Source organism: Rhinopithecus roxellana, chromosome 9, assembly GCF_007565055.1.
Source record: "Rhinopithecus roxellana isolate Shanxi Qingling chromosome 9, ASM756505v1, whole genome shotgun sequence".
Classification (NCBI taxonomy): Eukaryota; Metazoa; Chordata; class Mammalia; order Primates; family Cercopithecidae; genus Rhinopithecus; species Rhinopithecus roxellana.
Window position 1 is genome coordinate 124,894,755 of NC_044557.1, and position 20,527 is coordinate 124,915,281.

At 50.6% G+C, this 20,527-nt stretch overlaps 1 protein-coding gene across 1 annotated transcript in view; it reads left to right on the forward strand.

Moving 5' to 3' along the window:
• The window catches only part of XKR6 (XK related 6), a 286,508-nt gene that overhangs the window by 253,009 nt on the left and 12,972 nt on the right, over positions 1-20,527 (forward strand). The window contains exon 2 of the mRNA XM_030937774.1: positions 2,799-2,995. Within this exon, the coding sequence (XP_030793634.1) occupies positions 2,799-2,995 (197 nt within the window). The remainder of the gene's footprint in view (positions 1-2,798; positions 2,996-20,527) is intronic.

The following is a 20,527-nucleotide window of genomic DNA, read 5'->3' on the forward strand; positions in this document are numbered from 1 at the left end:
ACCTGTGGCTTGGGGAGAACGTGGGGTCGAGGGGTAGAACCGGTGCTCTCTTTGCCTGGGTGAACCTGAGCACTGGCATTACTGACTTGGGACCCAGATGGATAGGGTTAGTGCTGCCATATAACCATTCCTCCAGCTGCTGGGCCACCTGTGAGGCTAGAAGAAGCAGAGTCTGTAGTCTGAGTGTACTCCTGAGACCATTAGGTTTGTGGTCTGGGGCCTGGAGTGATCTATGGCTCATGGCTTGTGTGCTGCAGGTGCCACCTGTTGAGAGAGCCGGGTTTGGGTCACAGGGAGCAGCTCTGATCTGGGAGACCCACCGCACTGAGGCTCCACTCGGCACACGGCTCTCCTGGACACAGGTGCCAAAGCTCTGGGCACGCAGCCCTGCCTCAGTGCCTCAGCTGGAGCATTCGTGTCCCCTGATGCCCTGCCTCCCTGCACTGCCATCATGGTTGATCAGCCTGACCCTTCTATCACCCTCCATCAGGGGCTCACCCTCAGCCCCTCCCAAAATACCAGTGGTGACATCTGCTTCCAGGAACGTCCCTGCACACATTTCTTTCTGCCATCACCTCCTCCAGGCAGTCTTCTCCTTCAGATCCCCAAATTTGACACTGTTCCCCTTACCTTTGCTTTCTCCTTCAGCTCCCTCCTACTTCTCTGTCTCTCTGTGTGTGTCTATCTCACTGTCTATCTCTATGTCTCTGCCTCTATTTCTCTGGGTCTCTCCCTTCCCCTCTCTTAGTGACTGTGAGCTCTGAGACCAGGTGCAACCTCCCCCTTGCTCTTCCTGAGCCTCTTCCCTGGTTTCCTGATTTTGTGAACTCACAGGCAGGGGCCCAGAGCAAGGCAACGCCCTGTGGAAATGCCACAGTCAGCAGGTGGAAGAACCTGGAACAGAACCAGAATTTGGTGCTTTATTTCATGCTAGAGCCTCAGTTTCCCCATGTGTTGAATGGTGATAACCAGACCTGACCCGCAAGGTGGGCCAGGGACCCCAAGAGACTGTATACCTGGAAGGACCTGGCCCGGGGGTTCTGGTGCCCTGACCTTCCTCCCATGTCCCTCCCTCATGGGGCCATCACTGCAATGCCAGCCTCTGGTTCTCAGTAAGGGTGTGTCTCTGCTCACCTCAGGGGGTGGGTCTGGAGAGAAATGAGGTGTCCATTGTGGCTTCCCTGGCTGGGTCCCTTTAGGATCCAGGCCCCCAAAGGCACTTAGGAATCTAGAGAGAAGCCAGGCAGCCCTCATCGGATGGTGAGCAGGGCTTACTGCAGCTGGCATGTGTGTTTGAGGTCACCCTTGTGGCTTAGTAGCGGCTTGAAGAATGGGTTGTTCAGGGGTAAAAGTAGACAGTGAAGAACCAGTGAGGAGACTCCTGCATCCCTCCAGGCAAGAGGGGCAGTGGCTGGGAGCTGGCTGGCAGCATGGCAGTGATAAAACGGACCATCCAGCAGCCCTGAGTGGGTTCTTGGTAATGCCCAAGACCAGCTGGGCCTGGATAGGGCATCAGCCATGCACTGAATCTTTACAAGTCAGGCTCGGCATTTCAGAGGGCACAGTAGCGGGTCCTAGAACATCCATTCCACAGGACGGTCGACAGGCGTGTGGTAATCTCCCACTGCTGGTGGCACCCAGTTTATGGTTCCTGTTTTGGATCCTGACTGGGCCCACAGAGCTATGCACTCTGGCCCTTGCTTCTGGGTGAGCCCTGTCCATACCCTCTATCCTGGACCAGACTTGGAGCTTATTGGCCGAGTTTGGATGGTGCCTTAAGTCCTTCTCTTGCCTTGGAGACACAGTTCCAGAGAGTTCTGGTGAAAATGAGGCTGGGGTTATTATACGACCTGGGGGGATGCCCACTGTGCGTATCATCTCACTAATCTTCCCATGCACCCTGCGATGCTCTCATTCTGTCCCCATGTGAAATATGAGCGACAAGGACACAGAGCTGGAGTAACTAGTTCAAGGTCCCCAACTTAGCAAGTGATGAGTCCAGGCCTGCTTGACCTGTGAGCCTTGCTCTTCCCCCTACCTGCTTCCTTGGCCCCTCGGCCCTCCCACAGAGAGCCTGGGCGTGGTCCTGAGAGGGCGGGCAGTGGATCTGCACCTGTGACCTGGGCCCTGCTGGGACGGAGACTCCATGGCAGGCCCTGGGTCCTCCTGATGTCCAGAGATTCCTGGGTGTGACTCCTACTTGTTCCACTATCCAGCAACAGGGTGGGGGTGACCTTTCTGAGCCTGCGCTATTTCCTGTCTGTCACATGTGAGAACCATACCCTCCTACTTACCACCTGGGCATGGCCAGCCAGCGAACGGCACGTAGTAGGAGCTTCGCAAATGTTCACCCCCTTCCCTGCCTTTCCTGCTCCAGAACAACAGAGGTGACAACCCTGCTGGACTGTTTCCCCCCAGGGTCCTGAACATGAGAAAACCCACCCCTGTCCCGGGGCTCACGTGAGATGCCTACCTGCAGGCCCTGGGAGGGCATCTTGCCCCACAGTCTCATCTTCCAGATGAGCAAATGGAGACCAGGAGGTGGAGGACTTGCTTAGGAGCCCATGAGGGGTCAAATCCTTTCCTGACCTGCCCTTCCCCTCCCCCATGCCTCAGCATCATGTCCTTTGGCCGGGAGACCCCCAGAGCCCCATCCAAGCCTCTGGGAACTTCAGAGCACAGGGTTGGGGCAGGGGGCGGGGAATGCTCGGTCTCTCGGTTTTAGGGGTATGGCAAGGGTCCTCTGGAGCCCCCGCACCCACCCATGCTCTCTGTGTTCTCCCCATCTCTCTGGGCAGGTATATCCGCACCATGTACCTGGGGATTCAGAGCCAGCGGCGGAAGGAACACCAGCGACGCTTCTACTGGGCTATGATGTATGAATATGCAGACGTCAACATGCTGCGCCTCCTGGAGACCTTCCTGGAGAGCGCGCCCCAACTGGTGCTACAGCTCTGCATCATGCTCCAGAAGAACAGCGCCGAGACCCTGCCCTGTGAGTGCCCGCCGGCCGCGCCCTGCCACCCCGGCATGCCCTCCACCTGGGGACCACGGGCACCCCCCACACACTGTGTGCCTGGCACACTCTGTGGGCATTGCCCATCCTGCCCTGAGTTCCCAGGACGCCCGGCCCCCAGTGCAGTGCTGATGGGCCCCACACCACACTCAAGAGCGGCACAGGCATGTCCTGAATGTATGTGGGCTGGCTTGACACCTCCAGGCCGCTTCGTTAATGTGAGCAGAGCAGAGCCAGCCAGGACGCAGCAGGGTAGAGGGCTCTGGGTTTCCCCATCAGGGGCAGTGCCCCCTGTTCTTGGGTGCTGACCCAAGCCAGGCATTTGCACGTCTATGGGACGGGGAGCCGCAGGCCAGAGATAGAGCGGGACCACAAGGCGCCGTCATGTTGGGCAGCGCTAACGGTTTCAGACCCTTAAACTGTGGTGCTCTTGCTTCGAACCAAGCTCATGTGTAAGCCCCATTTGTAAAGCAGCTTAAGTCACTCTGCTGAAGTTCCAGCAGGGGAGAGGGCCCAGGAGGAGGAGGGGGCTGGAAGCGGCAACACATGGGGTGACACTTGAAGGGATGTCATGGGCAAGAAGGATCATCCCAAAGGGTAGAAGTTGCAGGGAGACGGTTATCCATTCAGCGGGTGAGAGACAGTCCGTGGAGCCATGCGTGAACTGTCCTGGGAGGTACTGAGTTTATCAAGGCAAGAAGCTGCTGAAGAGACTCAGCCCAGAAGTTCCTGACTGCAGAGCACTCAGTGAGCATGTGTAATCTGGGTAGCCAGGCAGCCGTGGGGAGGGGTCTGCTGTCTGCACCCCAGCTCTCCCTGGCCAGCAGGACCTCCTGGTCTCTTAGGTTCTCACCTCCAGACCCCGCAGGTCCTCTTGGTGCCCCAGGTCCTCTTGTCACCACCTTCATGGACACCCACACGGACCTCCTCACCAACATGGTCTGCCAAGAACAGCCATGCCGCCCCAGGCCTTTCTCTGAACAGATGTGCCCCGTTAGGTTTTCCAAGCTGGCCCTCTGTAGGCTCCGATCCCCTTAGGTGCTTAAGCAAAAAGGGGATTTAATCTTCAAACGCCAGCGGAAGACTGAGCTGTTCAGGCTGGTAGCTTGCTGGTGGCATTCAAAGCCTGGGGACCTGGTTATGAACCCAGCCGTGCTGCTGACAGGCTTGCCTGTCCTGTATGAACTCAGCTCAGGTGGAGCCTCATGTCCCACCTACTGAACAAGAACAGCCCTCATTGGAGGCTGCCTGGTGGTAAAAGGGGCCCCAGGGTATCTGTCCATCCCACAAAGTGCTGGCTGCAGTCCTGCTGGTCCATCACAGAAGCAAGGAAAAGGGGCCGTGTGACCCCTGGACTGCACACAGGGGAAGCCAGGCCTGAGGCCCACACTGAGCTGAGGGCCCAGTTCTGCCCTTTGACAAGGCTTCCGGAAGCGTGAGCTGCATGCTCAAGGCAGCCACAACCTCTGTCTTCTGGGCACCCACAGAAGCAGGAGGAGTTTGGGGATCTTCAGCAGGTGCTGCCAGTTGGGTGACACCAGCCAACATCTGCCCTTTGGCATCTGCAGTCCTCACTGTCAGGAAGAGGCCTCAGGTGGCCCAGGGACTCCAGCTTCTTGGAGTGACAACCCAGCCAGTGCCTACAGGACCAGCAACCGAGGCCTCGACAGGAGAGCTGGAAGGAGCCAACTCGATGTCCGGCTCTAGCTGGGACATGCAGAAGCTAAGCAGGAAGCCACGTGGAGGATGGCAGGGCTGACCGTTCATCCGGTCCCTCCCTTCTTTCTTGGACACACTCACATGCACACACACTATCTCCTGGGCACTGAGAAGAGCTTGGGAACACAGGGAAACCTTGCTGATGCTCCATCTTCAGGATGCCTGAAGACCCAGGCTGTAGACTTGGCAATGAACTGGTGTGATTGGCTGCCCACAGCTGCAGCCATGGGAGTCCCTGCCTCACAGGATCTCTGAGAAAACACATTGTGTGAAAGTGGATATGCAGCAATTTGAACATCATTTGTTCTCAGCACCAAGAGACTCATGTGATGATTGATTCTGGAGCAAGACCAGCATCATAGGGATGTCTTTGAAATACGCATTCTTGCTCTACAAACCTAACCATAAAGGAGCTCTGTGGAAGTGAGCGCTGACCCTGGGTAGCAGCTCCTGGTGTCAGGATGAGCTGCTGACTGGCAGGGCAATGCCTGGTTCCCTGATGAGGCCTCCATATCCAACCTGCCCTCAGATCCCAGGGCTGCTGCCCTGCAGCCCAGGGCAACAATGCTCTCATGGGCATATTTGCTGGCACTGGAGAGGGACACCTTTCTCTCCCATCTGAGTCTTTCTATTTCTCAAAACCAACTCAGCTGCTGTCTGAGACTCCAGATTAGCCCGTTTGTGCTGCTATAACAAAATGTCTGAGAGTGAATAATTTATAAAGAGCAGAGATTTATTTTCTCCCAGTTCTGGAGGCTGGGAAGTCCGAGATTAAGGTGCCTGCAGGTTCAGCTGCCTAATGAGGGCTGCATCCCCTGGAAGGGAAGAACACTGTGTTCTTACATGGCAGAGGGCAGGACAAGCTAGCTGCATGCTGTATGAAGCCTCTTTTGTAAGGCCCTCAATCCCATTCACAACAGAGGAGTCCTTATGGCCTGATCACCTCTCAAAAGTCCCACCTCCTAATCCTATCACACTGGCAACATCTGAACTTTGGAGGGGACACCTTCAAACCATGGCAGACTCTGCTTATTTAAACTGCCTTTTGCTGTTTCCATTTCAAACCTTCCTCACTCTGTACCACCAGGGCTGCCAAGTTATGCCTCCTCCCATCTTTTCCTCTTCCAACCTTTGGCCGGATCTTGACACCCCCAACAGATAGGGCAGATAGCAGGGTGGTGCACTGGTGGGCTCCCAACGGGGCATTTTAAATCCAGGGACCTGGTCACCACTTATACCCTCTTGTGATTTTGGACCTTTGTCTTTTCACAATCCCATTTTCTCTTTGGTATACTGGAAGAAAGAAGAATAATACCTCATTTTCAGTGGGGATGCAATGATATAATGCACAAGAGAGCACTTTGTAAACTTGCAAACTCCACGGGCACATAAGGGGCTGTGTTTATCATTTCCAGGGCCAGGTGGAGTCATCCTTTTATAGGGCTCTGACGGCCACCTCCCCATCATCATGATACCACCCACCATGGGCCAGACCTGCTGGGGATGGGTTTGCAGAGACGCCAACCTTCAGGAGTTTATGGGCTGGCATAGTCCAGGTCCTAGGGAGATTTCTCCCCCTTTCTGGCCTTCTGGATCATCTGTGTCCCAGCCTCCTTGTTATGCCTGTCCTTTCTATAATAGTTTCTCAGATTATAAACAGAAAGGGCTGGGCACCACATCTCTGGAAAGGAAAGCCAGTGGGGATTCCCAAGGGGCAGTGGATGTTGCTTCCTAAATGTCCTCTCATGTGACAGCCCATTGGGGCCAGGGTCTGTGCAAAGCCAGGGGCCACTTGGGCATGCTGCCAAGAGCAGACCCCTTGGAAAAGGAGCCAGGAGCGACCCAGTGTCATGCTGCTCTTGGGCCTTCACCCCAGGGAAGCCCCTCCTGGCTCCTCCTCCCTGCAATCCCCTGTTTTTGTGCTAGAAGCTGGGAGGTCAGGTGAGCATTTCACCAAGTTTGTTTGGAATGTGGAATGGGTGTTTTTCAATACAACCCTTCGTGGTTAAATATATTTGGGACCTGTTGGACTAAACAAAGGCCAGTGGCCATCCTTGCCACTGGGTTGTGGATCTGGAAGCCAAGAAGGAGGCTATATAGCATTAGCTGGGTTTATAGGAAGGAAAGACACTAGACATCACTGAGCACGGGCTGCCTGTAAGGGGCTTGGCATTTCTCTCTTACTGAACTCTAGAGTTGAGTCCTCATCACCAGACAATTTTGTTATGCCATTCCCATCTGTTTAAGCTGCAGGAAATGTACAAGCTTTAAAGTAAATCAGTTTAATCATCAGAAATTGGAAGAGGGGAGAGAAAATTTGTGGACTTGGAACAGACCGGCTGATGGCATGGCCTCTCCCAGTCACATGGGTGCCTGGAGGGTTGCAGTGTGGAAAGTTGGGGTGACTCCCCAGCGTGGAAAGTTGGGGTTACTTGACAACTGTTTAACATTAGGCAAGTTACTGAGCATGTCTGTTCCTCATTTTTCTCATTTATAAAATGGGGATAATGCTAGTACCTATCACAGAGGGTTGTTATGAGCATGAAACAGGACAAATGTCAAGTGCCTTGTAGGATGTCTGGCTATTTTCTTGGTGGTGGTAGTGGTGCTTTTATTGTAGATATACCTTCTGAATTAGCCTTCAGGCTTTGCTGGTGAGACCTGTGGCTCCCTGACCTTGCTTTGGTGGGCTTTATAATGACTCCTGTCCACTGTGTACCATTAGGGCTAGTAGATGGTTGGAAAGATTGCTGTGACTACCACTTTAATGGGTGAGTTTTGCATGGATTTGCCAATGCCAGTCTCTCCCTCCTTTGCCATCTCTCCACCCTCTGTTTCTCTCTAATCACTGGGCTAAGAGAACAATATTCAGCCTGCAGGACACACTTATATCCAGTTTCCCCATAAATACAGACTCAAATAATAGTAATATACAATTATTATGCTGGAGTCATTTGGACATTTCTGCAGGGTCTTCCTTAAGCCTGATGTCTTGAAAGTTTAAGTAAACAGAGTAACAAAGAAATGATGAGCCCACATAATTCTGACATGTCACATTTATGCCGGTGGTGAGTCTTGTGTCTGCTAAGGCTCTGCTCCTGTTCTGGGTTGTGACAGGGCTGGAAAAGCAGTTCAGTACAGTATGAAAAGTCAGACAGGGCTGCATGCAGATTCCAGCTCTGACATGTATTGACCTTACGGCACCAGGCAAGTTAATTTCCTGAGTTTCCTAATCTGTAAATTAGGAATAACAAGTACTTTTTGGGTTGTTGCGAAGGTCTAATGAGCTCCACATCCACCTCCACAGTGCGTCACCTGGCATATTCTGGCTACATGATACACTCTGCCACTCAACAAAGATGTGTTATCCAGGAGCCATGCTATGTGTGGAGGAACAATGGGGAGCATAACAGACATGATCCATGCTGTCATGAATTTCCCATTCTGTCGGGGGACACAGCACAAAAACAATTAGACAACACTTGGTGGTAAGTGTATTGAAGCAGACAATTGGGTTGGGTTAGAGAAAGACTACTTTAGGCAGGGGGTCAGAAAAAGCCCCTCCAGAGAGCTGCCAGTTACGCTGAGTACAAATGATGAGCAGGAACCAACTTGGGAAGAGCAGAGGCAGCCTTCTGGGCAATGGGAGTAGCTTGCACAAAGGCCCTGAGAGAAGGAAAGCCTGACTTGTTCCAAAAAGTGAAAGGACCCAGCATGACTGGAGCTTGGCAGTTGAGGTGAGAGAGGATGGAGAGAAAGGCAGGGCCCCAATTGGGAAGGGCCTGGGGGACCCCAGGAGCTTGGATTTATTCCAAGGGTAGTGGGAGGGGCTGCAGAGGAAAAGCACATGGCCAGCCTTGCTTTTGAAGAAGGTCCCTTTTCTGTTGCACAGGGAGGGAAGCAAGGGCTGAGCTAGGAGCACCTGTTGGAGGCTGTGGTGGGCCAGGTGTGAGGTTATGGGATGGAGAGTGTTTGGGGAAGGATGCAATGGACAGATTTGAGGTCTGTTCTGGAGCGCGAGCCAACAGGATGCAATAGGGCCACTGGGGGTGGTCACAGAAAGAGGGGTGGTGGTTTCTCACTGGGTGTGTTGGGAGGAAGATCTGTGGGGACGCAGGGGTTGGGGAATGGATGAAGAGTGATGGCTCTGTCCTCCTCCCTCCTTTGGGAATTCTCCGGCGACTCTGTATGAACACTGGCAGGCGCCAGGCGTGTGGAACCTCCCTTTCCTCCACAAGGCCTGGGGCGACCTTTTTGGCCACACTCCTGCTGAGGAGTCCTCCCCTTATAGGACTCGAATGGCCACTTCCCCATCATCACAGCACCACCCACCACAGGCCAGACCTGCCAGGGATAGGTTTGCAAAGACGCCTGCCCTTCAGGAGCTTATGGTCTGGCACTCCGCATCTTAAATTTTGTAACAGATGCACACCCAAGTTCCTCGGGAGCATGGAAGAGGGAGTAACTGTTTCTGGGGGCCTGACAGAGGGGGTAACATTTGCTTTGGTTCTTGTTGGATGAGTAAGAGCTCCCTTGAAGGAGAACATTGGGAGGCTCTTCTGGACAGTGGGACCACAGATACCAAGGAATGGAGGCCTGCAAGAGCATGGAGAGGGCAGACTGAGAGCATCTGGTGCCCAGGGCACAGGGTGTACTGCAGCGAGTGTGGGACAGCGGTGGTGATGAGAACAATGAAAATGATGATGTCAAAAATGCTCATTAAGATTTTAGGGGAGCTCAACCGTGTACCAGAGACTAGTCCGGGGAGGCTACATGGATTAAGGAACCAGTTAAAGTCCCACAGCAGCCCTCTGAAGTGGACACTTTTTATTCCCATTTTACAGACATTGAAATGGAAGTGCAGAGAGGCTAGGTACCATGCACAATGCCTCAAGCTTGGAAGTGGTAGAGCTGGGATGTCTACCTAGGGAGTCCTGCTCTAAAGCCTGTGCCCATAAGCAAGGACAGCTGTGGCTGAGTCTGGAGGAGACAGATAGATTTGTGTGGATTCTGTGGGAACTGGCCACTGCTGCTGGGATGGAGCAGAGGGTGGCATGTGCCGTGGCCAAGCTGGGCATGTCAGCTCCAGCATACACATGTTTGCGTGCCCCAGATGCCATCACACTGACGGTCAGAAGGCGATATTTCTGCCTCTTGCTCCCAGAGTCTCTGCCCACGACTGGCTTTTTGCAAATGTTCTGAGTCTTCCAGAGCCTCTTAGGTGAGCCTCTTCCAAGCACTCAGGGGGAAGCCTCACTGACCTACTATGGAGCTAAGCTTGGCCTGGCCAGGAAGCAAGGGGATGGGTCGGGGACAAGGACCCTCCAGCTCCCCAGGACCCTGCTAGTGAGAAAGACACATATGGGCTCACCGCCCTTTGCCTGGCCTTTCCTTGGAGATCATTTCTATCCTGACCCAGAGGTCAAAAGAGCTTATCCAGACAAAGACTTTAGGACAGGATGGGTGGGTCTGGAGAAGGAGATGGATGTGGGATGATACTGTTATCATTTTGGCCCCCAAACATTGGAAGACCCTAAGATTATTGATAGATAACAAGATTCTAGCATCTTCTAAGGCTGCCTGTCTACCTGTCTCCCCACACATAAAAGCACAGAATCTTTGTGCTGGAAACAAGGATTTGAGAAAACGTGTAGTTCAACCCTTTTCTTTTACAGATGAGGAAGTTGAAGCCCAGAGAGATCAAGGAACTAGTCCAAGGTGATGGACTCAGTTAGTGAGAGGTTCACGATGAAAACCCAGTGTCCTACATTTCCAATATGGTGCAGGTCTCTTCAGTCTCCTTAGATCTCTCTGGCCCTGAAAAATCAGGGCACCCCAGGAACCCTCAGAGGAAACCCCAGGTGCCCTCAGATATCCTCTGAGCCATTGTGTGCCCCTCAAACTCTAACTCAGCAGGGGGCAAGACTGGGCATCCCCAGGTGGGATCAGGCTTGTGCTGGGGCTGGAACCTAGAGTGACCTCTACCCCAGAACGTGGCCAGCTGGTGCCATGTAGGCCATTACTGCTCAGGGGACACACACTGGGAACACACTTCTTCGTAGAGCAAGGAATTCTCTCGGAGATGATCAAAAGCAGACCTCGACATGTTGCGTAAAGTCGCACGGTCCCACTCCACCATGCAGCACTTGGCAGGAGCTCCTGGGAGTGGAGGTGGGGGAAATGCTGCCCATCAGGCCATTCAGCCCCCTCCCCATTTAACATAGGGAAGCCAAAGCACAGAGAGGGAAGGAAGTTGCCCAGGTCACACAGCAAGGAGGAGAATTAGAAAAGCCTCCTATACTTCTTGCCACGCTGGGCCTGCAGTTGAGCAGGTCACACAACACTTAGAAGACGTCCAAATGCCATGCCTCTCCCTGCTCCCCACCTAGACGTCCATAACCACAGACACCAGTACCAAATTTGTGCCAAAGAAAAGCATCTTTGCAAGACAGGGAAGCATGAGAAAATTGTAAACCCTGCATATAAACACTGGTTTTCCTTTAAACAAACCTGGAGCTCTAAGATAAAATTAGGGATCTTGCTTTGTGTCTCTTCAGTGCTAACTTCCTTGCTAGTTTTCTTCTTTCTCAGCTTTACTTGCAGGCTCCTTTTATATCAAAAGCCCTTTCAGAGGCCTGTGTTTGAGCTTCACATTCACCTCTATTTCCAGCGAGAGCTCGGACTAACTGCATCCAAACAACTCAGAAGGACGATTTGCTTTTCTCTGCTCCCGTTAAGCAGAAATGTCTGTGCCTTTCTTTTTGGCTCCAACCTGGCAAGCACTTACTTCTTTTTTTCCCTGGTAAGGATGAAAAGCATCCCACAGGAAGCATCAGCTTCACTGCTCTGTCTCCCTGACCAAGTATCCCTTCTACGGGTAAAACTTGCTTCTGTCCCCAGGTGGAGGGAGGGCCGAGGGGGCTGACTCTTAGCGGTTGGATCAGTTGTTGGATCAGTTGGATCAGTTAATCAGTTGAATGGCCTCCTCTCTTTCCTGTCCCCTCAGTGAACGACATCCACGTCTCTCTTTGTGGGAGATTTCTTTTTTTCTTATATGAAAATACTTTCTTGTCTCTTTCCAGTCCTGTTCATATGGGACATTAGCTGTCGCCCTCTCTAAATCAAGGACACAAAAGGTGATTACTTCAAACTTTGGGATCTTGGTTAAATTAGGGTGAAGCTGCCGCCCAGTAAGGGGTGGTGATTTGGTTGTGTGAGGTGAATGTATCGGATCTGAGCTCAGCACCAGAACCATGAATTTTCCATTCGGTTTCCTTAGGAATGAGAAGTAAAATTTGTTCCCAAAACAACCAATCCACTATATCAAACGACATTACATAATGAATCACCTGATCCAGAGTTGCAGGGAGTTCCCATGTCCTGGCCACTTGCCAGTACTCTACGCTGCCTGTGGACCTCAAATTGAGCACAGCCCCTCCTTCTCCTTGGCTATTGGTGCCAGTCTTGGGATTGGCCATCTCTGAGGAACACTGGGCTTTCAGACCTAGCAGCGCATACATCTGCAGCACACGAGCTCCACTTCTGGGCGCTCATGGCTTTGCTGTGCTGTGGCCCTGAGCAGTTAAATCAAGGGAAAGATGCCCAACTCCCTGTTGACCCCTTTCCCCGGCTGGCTTGCATCTTCACCCACAGCTGAGATGGAGAGAGACGCAGAGCAGACCTGCCTGCCTCCTCCCGCCAGAACATGGACTTGGCCTCTCCCACTTCCCCCAGGGACAGCCTTTCTCTAACTTTATGTTTCTCTTCTCATTTTGAGGAGATGCCATTTGGAAACTGCTTGGCGTCTATAGCAAGTCCTGCTCTAGCTCCAAATGGCTTCTTGTTAAACAATACATTAAACCATTACCCTGTTAAACGGAGTTTGCAAGAATTTTAAACAGAGACTTAAACACTCGCACTGCACCACTCTGGCTTGAACCTGCATGCCGTTCTGAGGCCCTGTACTGAGGTGGCCCTACCAACTAGTGGCAAGAGTGAGGGTTCTTAAAGCAGCAGAAAAAAAAACTGGAGAAAGGCAAACTCAGTGCGTTTCATGACAGTGAATACAGATGAAGCAGCAACTGGGGACTTGGAAATGCTTGCACATGAAACGCTGGAACAGAGACACGAGCGCAGGCTTCCTCAGCCAGTGCGAGTGAGCGAGGTGGCTTCGTGGGGGCAGCTGTGACACCAGCAAGTTCAGAAGCCTGAGCATTTACTGCAGGTGGACCATTGACTTTCTTATTCAATAACTTCCCTAATCACCTACCATGTGCCTAGCATGGTTCCCGGAGCTGGGGACAGATACAGCAATGAACAAAACAGAAAACCCTGCCCTCACGGAGCTTCTGTTTCGTGTAGAGAGATAGGCAATAAACAAAGCAAATGTTTTCTCTATTAGAAAATGGAGTGCACAGAGAGCAAGAAAGCTGGGAAGAGAGAAGGGAAGGGAGGCAGAGCCCTGTGCAGTGAATAGCTGTGTGCAGCTCCCTATTGGTCTTCAATAGGGAGACCAGGAAGGCACCAGTGAGGTGAGGGCGTGGCTGAGCTGTGTGGGAGGGGAGGTGGCCAGGCTGACAGACACCTGGAGGACTGTGTCCTGAGAAAGAGGAGTGGCCCCGACAAAGGCCTTGAGCAAAGGGAGAGCTCCCAGTGTCTGAGGGCAGCCAGGAGGGAGAGAGGAGGGAACCTCTGTAATGGGTACCAGGGGCTCCCCAGGAGGCCAGCGGGGAGCCCTCTGCTTCCACAGCCCGGCCTGCCCAAGGGTCTTGCCCAGGGAGCTGCTCTTCTGTGAGATTTCCCCCACTTTCCCACATGGGGAGTCTGGGTTAAGGAGCCCACAAGTCAGCTGAGCCAGGACGCTGCAAGGAAGACTGCTCAGATCTCTCCACTCTCATCTTCTCTGGGCCCCAGAAACATGCCCGGAAACAGAAGGGCCTCCTGAAGCCCATTTCAGCTCTGGCCTAAGGAAGAGGAGCGTTGGGGGAGTCACAGTAACATGTAGGCAGCAGCGGTCCTTAATTATAAGACATTCACGTCAGACGCCATCAAGAACGCGAGACCTCATGGGAGCTTCCAGCTGCAGGAAAGACCGCGGCTAAATGATCTCCAACAGATCTTTCCCATTATTTATGAATCTGAGCAGGAAAAGCCCAGGAGTTTCACGAATACTGTCTTCTTGTTTATGTCCCTCTCACTACTGGGGATGCACTACTCAGGAAGAGGCTCCAGAAGGGACACCGGGGTGACTCCCTGTGAGCTGTCCCACCCCCTGCCTTGCTAAGACAGGGAAGCATGGTTACGGGTGGTGATTACAGCAGTGGGCGGGGCGGGGGGACTCTCTGAGCTTCACCTTTTTCATCTGGGAAGTTTACTTCCATAGACCCGTTCGATACTGGACCAGTCTGAAGTGTTAGGTTGGTCAGAACACCAAGAGGAGTTCCAGGGGTCTGGAATTTGCCCAAGGGCCATCCCGAGCCAAGGTTTGGGCCTGGACCTGACCAAAGGAGAGTCCTGACTGCATTCCCGGCCTCTTGCACCCCAGGCTGCCAGGCCCTGGTGTGAGTGCTGCTGGCTTCTCAAACCTGTTATCTTCAGTACAATCGTGGGGCCGCCGTCGCAGGTCCTCCTGCCTCGTGCTGCTGCTGGGACCTCATCCTTTTCCTCACCCCTTGCCCTCACCAGCAGTCACCAAGGACTCTGGGTCCTTCTCTGCTTATCAGGAACCTCCACAGACTTCTTTTCACCTGAGAGGAAAGGTGCCGCCCTTGAACACCACGTGAAGCCCCTAATGGGGGCCAAAGGGGCCTGGTTTTGCACACCTGCTCTGCATTGACGGCTGAGTGCACCGGGCCAGGTCCCTCTCCTTCCCTGAGCTTCAGTGATTGTGTTTGTATACCCTAGTGATCTCTTCTATCACAGAGGGGTGTTAGGAAGCAGATGTGATGACATTTGCTCTTGGCAGAAAGGAAGCACCCAACAGCAATGGCTGAGGGGTGCACACGGCCTCCACCCTTACCAAGGCTTTGGCTGAGTGAAGTGCTTTCACCTGGCAGGCTGTGTCTCCCAGGGCACTCACGGCAGAGTAGCTGGCTAAGGGGCAGGGCAACGGTTAACCTCTGTGAGCCTCATTTTCGCCTTATAAATTGAGAATAACCCTACCTGCCTAATCTCCTCACAGAGGATGCTGGGGACCCTGGCCAGGCTCTAGAGGTACGGAGATGAACAAGGCAGACAGATCTCTGTCCTGGGGCTTATGTTTTAGTGGAGGCAGGCAATGAACAAGTATATGAACAATGTAATTCCAAATATATATTGAGTATGCATACAGAAACTATATATATATATATACACACACACACACATACATACATACGCAGAAAAGGTGACGTACATACACACCCTCTCTATATATACTCTCTCTACATATATATATATAGATATACTCTATATAGATATATATTCTCTCTATATATATACAGGCATACACACTCTCCTCTCTATATGTATGTCTATGTATATACATTCGTCTTCTCTCTATAGATATACTCGCCCTCTCTATATGTATAAACACACACACCCTCTTTCGCTCTATATGTACACACACACCCTCTCTCTTTCTCTCTCTCTCTGTATATATATACTCACCCTCTATATATATGCACACATACACACCCTCTCTATATATACTCACCCTCTCTCTCTATATATATACACATACACATATATATATACACTACACAACCCTCTCTCTCCATATATGCTCAGCTTCTCTATACACACACATGCACACCCTCTGTCTCTCTCTCTATATATATATGTATACACTCACCTATCCTCTCTCTCATATGTATATGCTCACCCTGTCTCTCTCTATATATATGTATACTCACCCTCTCTCTATATATAATCACCCTCTTTCTCTCTATATATATACACACCCTTTCTTTATATATGTATATACACACCCTTTCTCTCTGTATACATATACACATGCACACCCTCTCTCTCTCCCTCTCTCTCCATATAGTATGTATACACACACACACACACCATCCCTCTCTACATATACACATACCCTCTCTCTATATACATATACTGTCTATATATACACCTCTCTCTAGTGCTGTCTATATATATACACACACATATATATAGTTATCCTCTCTATGTATACATATCCTCTCTGTGTGTGTATATATATATATGTGTGTGTATACATACCCTCTCTTGCTCTCTCTCTATATATAATCTCTCTTTCTCCATATATATGTATATGCTCACTCTCTCTACATATATATACAATCTCACCCTCCCTCTCTCTATATACATATTCTCTCTATATATACACACTTTCTATATATACACAAGCATATACACACACCCTGTCTTTCTATATGTACACATACTCACCCTCTGTATATATACATACATTGTCTCTCTATATACACACCTCTCTTTATATATATATACACTCACGCTCTCTATATACACATACCCTCTCTCTCTTTCTCTCTCTCTATGTGTGTATGTATATGCTTACCCTCTCTTTCTTTCTTTATAGATATGTATTCTCTCTATATATATATATTCACCCTCTCTCTACATATATATGTACAATCTCACCCTCTCTCTCTATATATATAGATATTCTCTCTCTCTATATATATATACACTCACCCCCTCTGTCTTTCTACATATATATATATACAATCTCACCCTCTCTATATATATGTATATACATATTCTCTCTCTCTCTCTCTCTCTCTCTGTGTATATATATATACTTACTGTCTCTCTATATACATATTTTATACAATCTCACTCTCTGTATTTATATACATATTCTCTCTCTCTATATACACACACACACATTAACCCTCTCTCTCTACACATATATATATACAATCTCACCCTCTCTCTACATATATATACATATTCTCTCTCTCTATGTGTGTATATATATATGTGTGTGTGTGTATATATACATTTGTATATATGTCGGAGCTGGAGAGATGCTGTCTTCATGGCCTTCCCAAGGTCCCTGCAGCTGAACGTCCAGGCCCCTTAGGATACCCACCACTTCTCAGGGGGAATTCTTTGAAAGGTCTAAATCTTCAGTTATTAGACACAGCCAAGTTCACTGTGTATATATACACACATACACACACACACATACACAACCTCTCTCTATATGTATATATACTCAGAATCCATGTTTTTACCCATGGCTTCCAAACAGTGAACTGAGGCTTGGAGAGAGTCAGTGCATTTGCCCAGGTCTACATGGCTGGGCCTGAGCCAGCTCTGTATGGAGCCCATGTCCTTTCCAGAGCATCTCCCTGCCTCTGTCAAAACACAGCCGCTTCTGAGAGCAACAGGGCATTGTGCCTGGTCAGCTGTTGCTCCTCAATGAGAATGGATTTCCTGGCACTCTCCAGGGACAGCAGACGGCCATCTCCACAGGTTGCTCCAGGCCAACCAGGATCCAGGCACCCTTGAGCCTTGTGCCATGCCAGCTGGGTGGCTGACATTTGTTCTAGAATCTCTAAAGTTTGCCTTTATGCAGCTGGCTGTGAAGATGGAATTTTGAGGTCCCTGACAGAATCTTGAAAAGAAGAGACAAGTGAAGCAGGGGGCTGGATTTAGCGTTCCTCCTCCTGGGCCCTTTAAACCCTGGTGTTTGACCTTGAAACTCCTTGAGGGGAGGTCTGATACCTCCCTGTTGTCCACCATATTCCCAGAGTGGCCGCCAGCCCCCAGTAGGCTGCTCAGAAGAGCCCAGGGTCCAGGAGAGCCACAATGTAGTTTCTCACGTGTCTGCTTTCCTGCAGCTGTAGAAGAAATGCATTTGGGACCAGTGCTGAAGATTGCACTGGTGACTCTTTCTTTAGGAACTGTAGGTTCTTTAGGAACCAGTCAGCCACTGTTTGTCGGAGCTGGAGAGATGCTGTCTTCATGGCCTTCCCAAGGTCCCTGCAGCTGAACGTCCAGGCCCCTTAGGATACCCACCACTTCTCAGGGGGAATTCTTTGAAAGGTCTAAATCTTCAGTTATTAGACACAGCCAAGTTCACTGTTTGGTTTTGGATTGATGTAGAACATTGAGGAAATACCCTATCACAGTTTCAACCTCAGCACTGTTATATTTGGAGCCAAGTCATTCTTTGTTGTGAGGGGATTTCCTGGGCATTGCAGTATTTAGCAGCATCCCTGGCCTCTACCCGCCAGAGGCCAGTAGCACCTGCACCCCGAGTTATGACAATCAAAAATGTCTCCAGACGTTGACAAATGTCCCCTAGGGGCCAAAATCACCCTGGTTAAAAACCATTGCATTGCTGTTAAATGGGTGATTCTGGGTGTTGTAGACTGAATATGGCACCCCAAGATGTCTATCTCCTAACCCCCAGAACCTATAAATGTCATTTTATATGCACAAGGGACTTTGCAGATGTGATTAAGAACTTTGAGATGGGAAGAATATTCTGGATTATCCAGTTGGACTCAGTATAATCACAGGAACCCTCATAAGAAGGATCCAGGAGATCAGAGAGACAGAAGGCAGTGTGACAATGGAGCCAAAAGAGAGATTGGAGGATACTACACTGCAGGTTTTGAAGATGGAGGAAGGGGCCATAAGCCAAGGAATGCAGGCAGCTCTAGAAGCTGGAAAAAGCAAGGAAACAGATTCTCCCCCAGAGCCTCCAGCAGGAGCACAGCCCAGCTCACAGCTGAGTTTTGGACCAGTGAAATTCATTACAGATTCTGACCTCTAGAATTGTGTGCTAATAACATTTGTGTTCTTCTCAGCCATTAAGTTTGTGGTAATTTGTTACAGAAACCCTAGGAAACTATCACGGGGGGAAGGTCTATTTCACTGAGCAATGGAAGGAACTGTGCCCTGCTGACCTCAGAGAATCCAGGGCCGATAGCAGAAAAAGGGGGTTCTGTTCATAGCATCCTGTGGTCAGGGCATCAAGAATGTCGCCACCTGGATTTTGCATTTGTGGCGTTGATTGGGAAAATGTGTCTGTGTAGGTGTCAGCTAAGGAATCATTTGTTGGTTGTCCACTCTGTGCCAGGCATGGAGGTCACAGGAATGGATAAGTGCTTCTATCATCAAGAATAATTGTTAGCACTATCCTCGGGGAAGTCACAGTTAAGGAAGGGAGAGAGACAGACTGCACAGAAAGTGTGACTATGAAATAGTCTCTATGGCCAAGCATGGTGGCTCACACCTGTAATCCCAGCATTTTGGGAGACTAAGGCTTGAGTTCGAGACCAGCCTGGGGAACAGAGCAAGAGCAAGAGCCCGCTATCTCCCCAAACAACAACAAAAAGCCAGGTGTGGTGGTGCATACCTGTAGTCACAGCTACTCGTGTACTCCCACAGCTGAGGTGGGAGGATTGCTTGAGACCAGGAGTTCATGGTTACAGTGAGCCATGATCACACCACTGCACTCCAGTCTGGGGGACAGAGGAAGACTCTATCTTTAAAAAGTAATAGTAAAGTAAAATAAAATAAAACACTGACTATGGAGGAGAAATACACAGCATGCTGTTGAGATTATGGAGGTGAGAATCAATGCACCCTGGGGGTCTCAGAGGAGGTCCCCAGCAGGAGGTGATGCCTGGGCTGAGCTTGGAGGATGAGCAGGAGTTGGCCAGGCAAAGATCAGGAAAATCATTCTAGGTAGAGGGAATGACATGAGCAAGGATAAACATGGCATATGTATGTGGGCTGTGTGTCTCTCTGGGCACGCACCTGTATGTTGGTGGTGTACATTGCTCTGTGCTAGGCACTGAGCTAAGCCCTTTCATAGCCACTTGACCTTTGATCCTTAAAGTACCCTCATGAGGGGGGCACTCAATTATTATTGCCTTTTTGCAGATGAGGAAATGGGGATGGTATCCAGCCTCATGTGGCAGGAAGATGGTGGCAGCTAACCTGGCTCTGGAGCACACCCTCAGAACCACTTTGCCCTCCTGTCTCAGGAAGCAAATTATTGTCACTAGATCTTGAACATGGGACCAGGAGCCTGACCCAGACACAGAAGCCCTGGGTCCCATGAATGGGAACTTGGATTTGAGCCTGGTGGGAAGGGCTTTCAGCTTTGTAACTCCACAGCATTTGAGACTTTGGACATCAAAGTCATCTTGGGTGTATTGGATTTGAATCCCCTCTCCAACAGCTTGTTAATTTTGTAACGGTCTCAAACTATAGGTTTTATTATTATTTAGGTATGGCAGAACCAACAGATCAGAGGGAGCCAGCATAGAAAAGATAGTTTAATATACTCACAGATCCCAAGAGGAGGGGACACAGCATGCCACAGTGCAGGGGGCACACAGAGAAGCATCCAAGTGAGTCAGGAGACAGAGGGGAGAGGGGAGAGCTATGGGCAAAGGCTCCTGTTGTGGTCTCCACAGGAAGGAGCAGGTAAGACAGGAAGGCTGGCTTCGGATAGCTAGTCTGATTGACTTCTGCTGGCCTCAGGGCTGTCTCCAGTTGTCTGGTACCTGGCCCTGGGGAGATGAGGGCAGGTGGATAGTGACCGAGAGGGTGGGAGCCCATTAAGGAGGTGGCTGGGAGATGTGGGTCTGGATGGATTGGTCTGCATGTGAAAGGCGTGCTCACAGAACAGTTTTTTACTTTCACTAAGAATTAGCTAACCCTGGGAGGGGCAGTCCCTCCAGGGTCAGCAAGGTCCCCACCCCCCCGGAGATGTGAAAGCCTCAGAATAAAAAGGCTTGCTTAATACAGTAATCTTAGGCAAATTCTTTTACCTCCCTG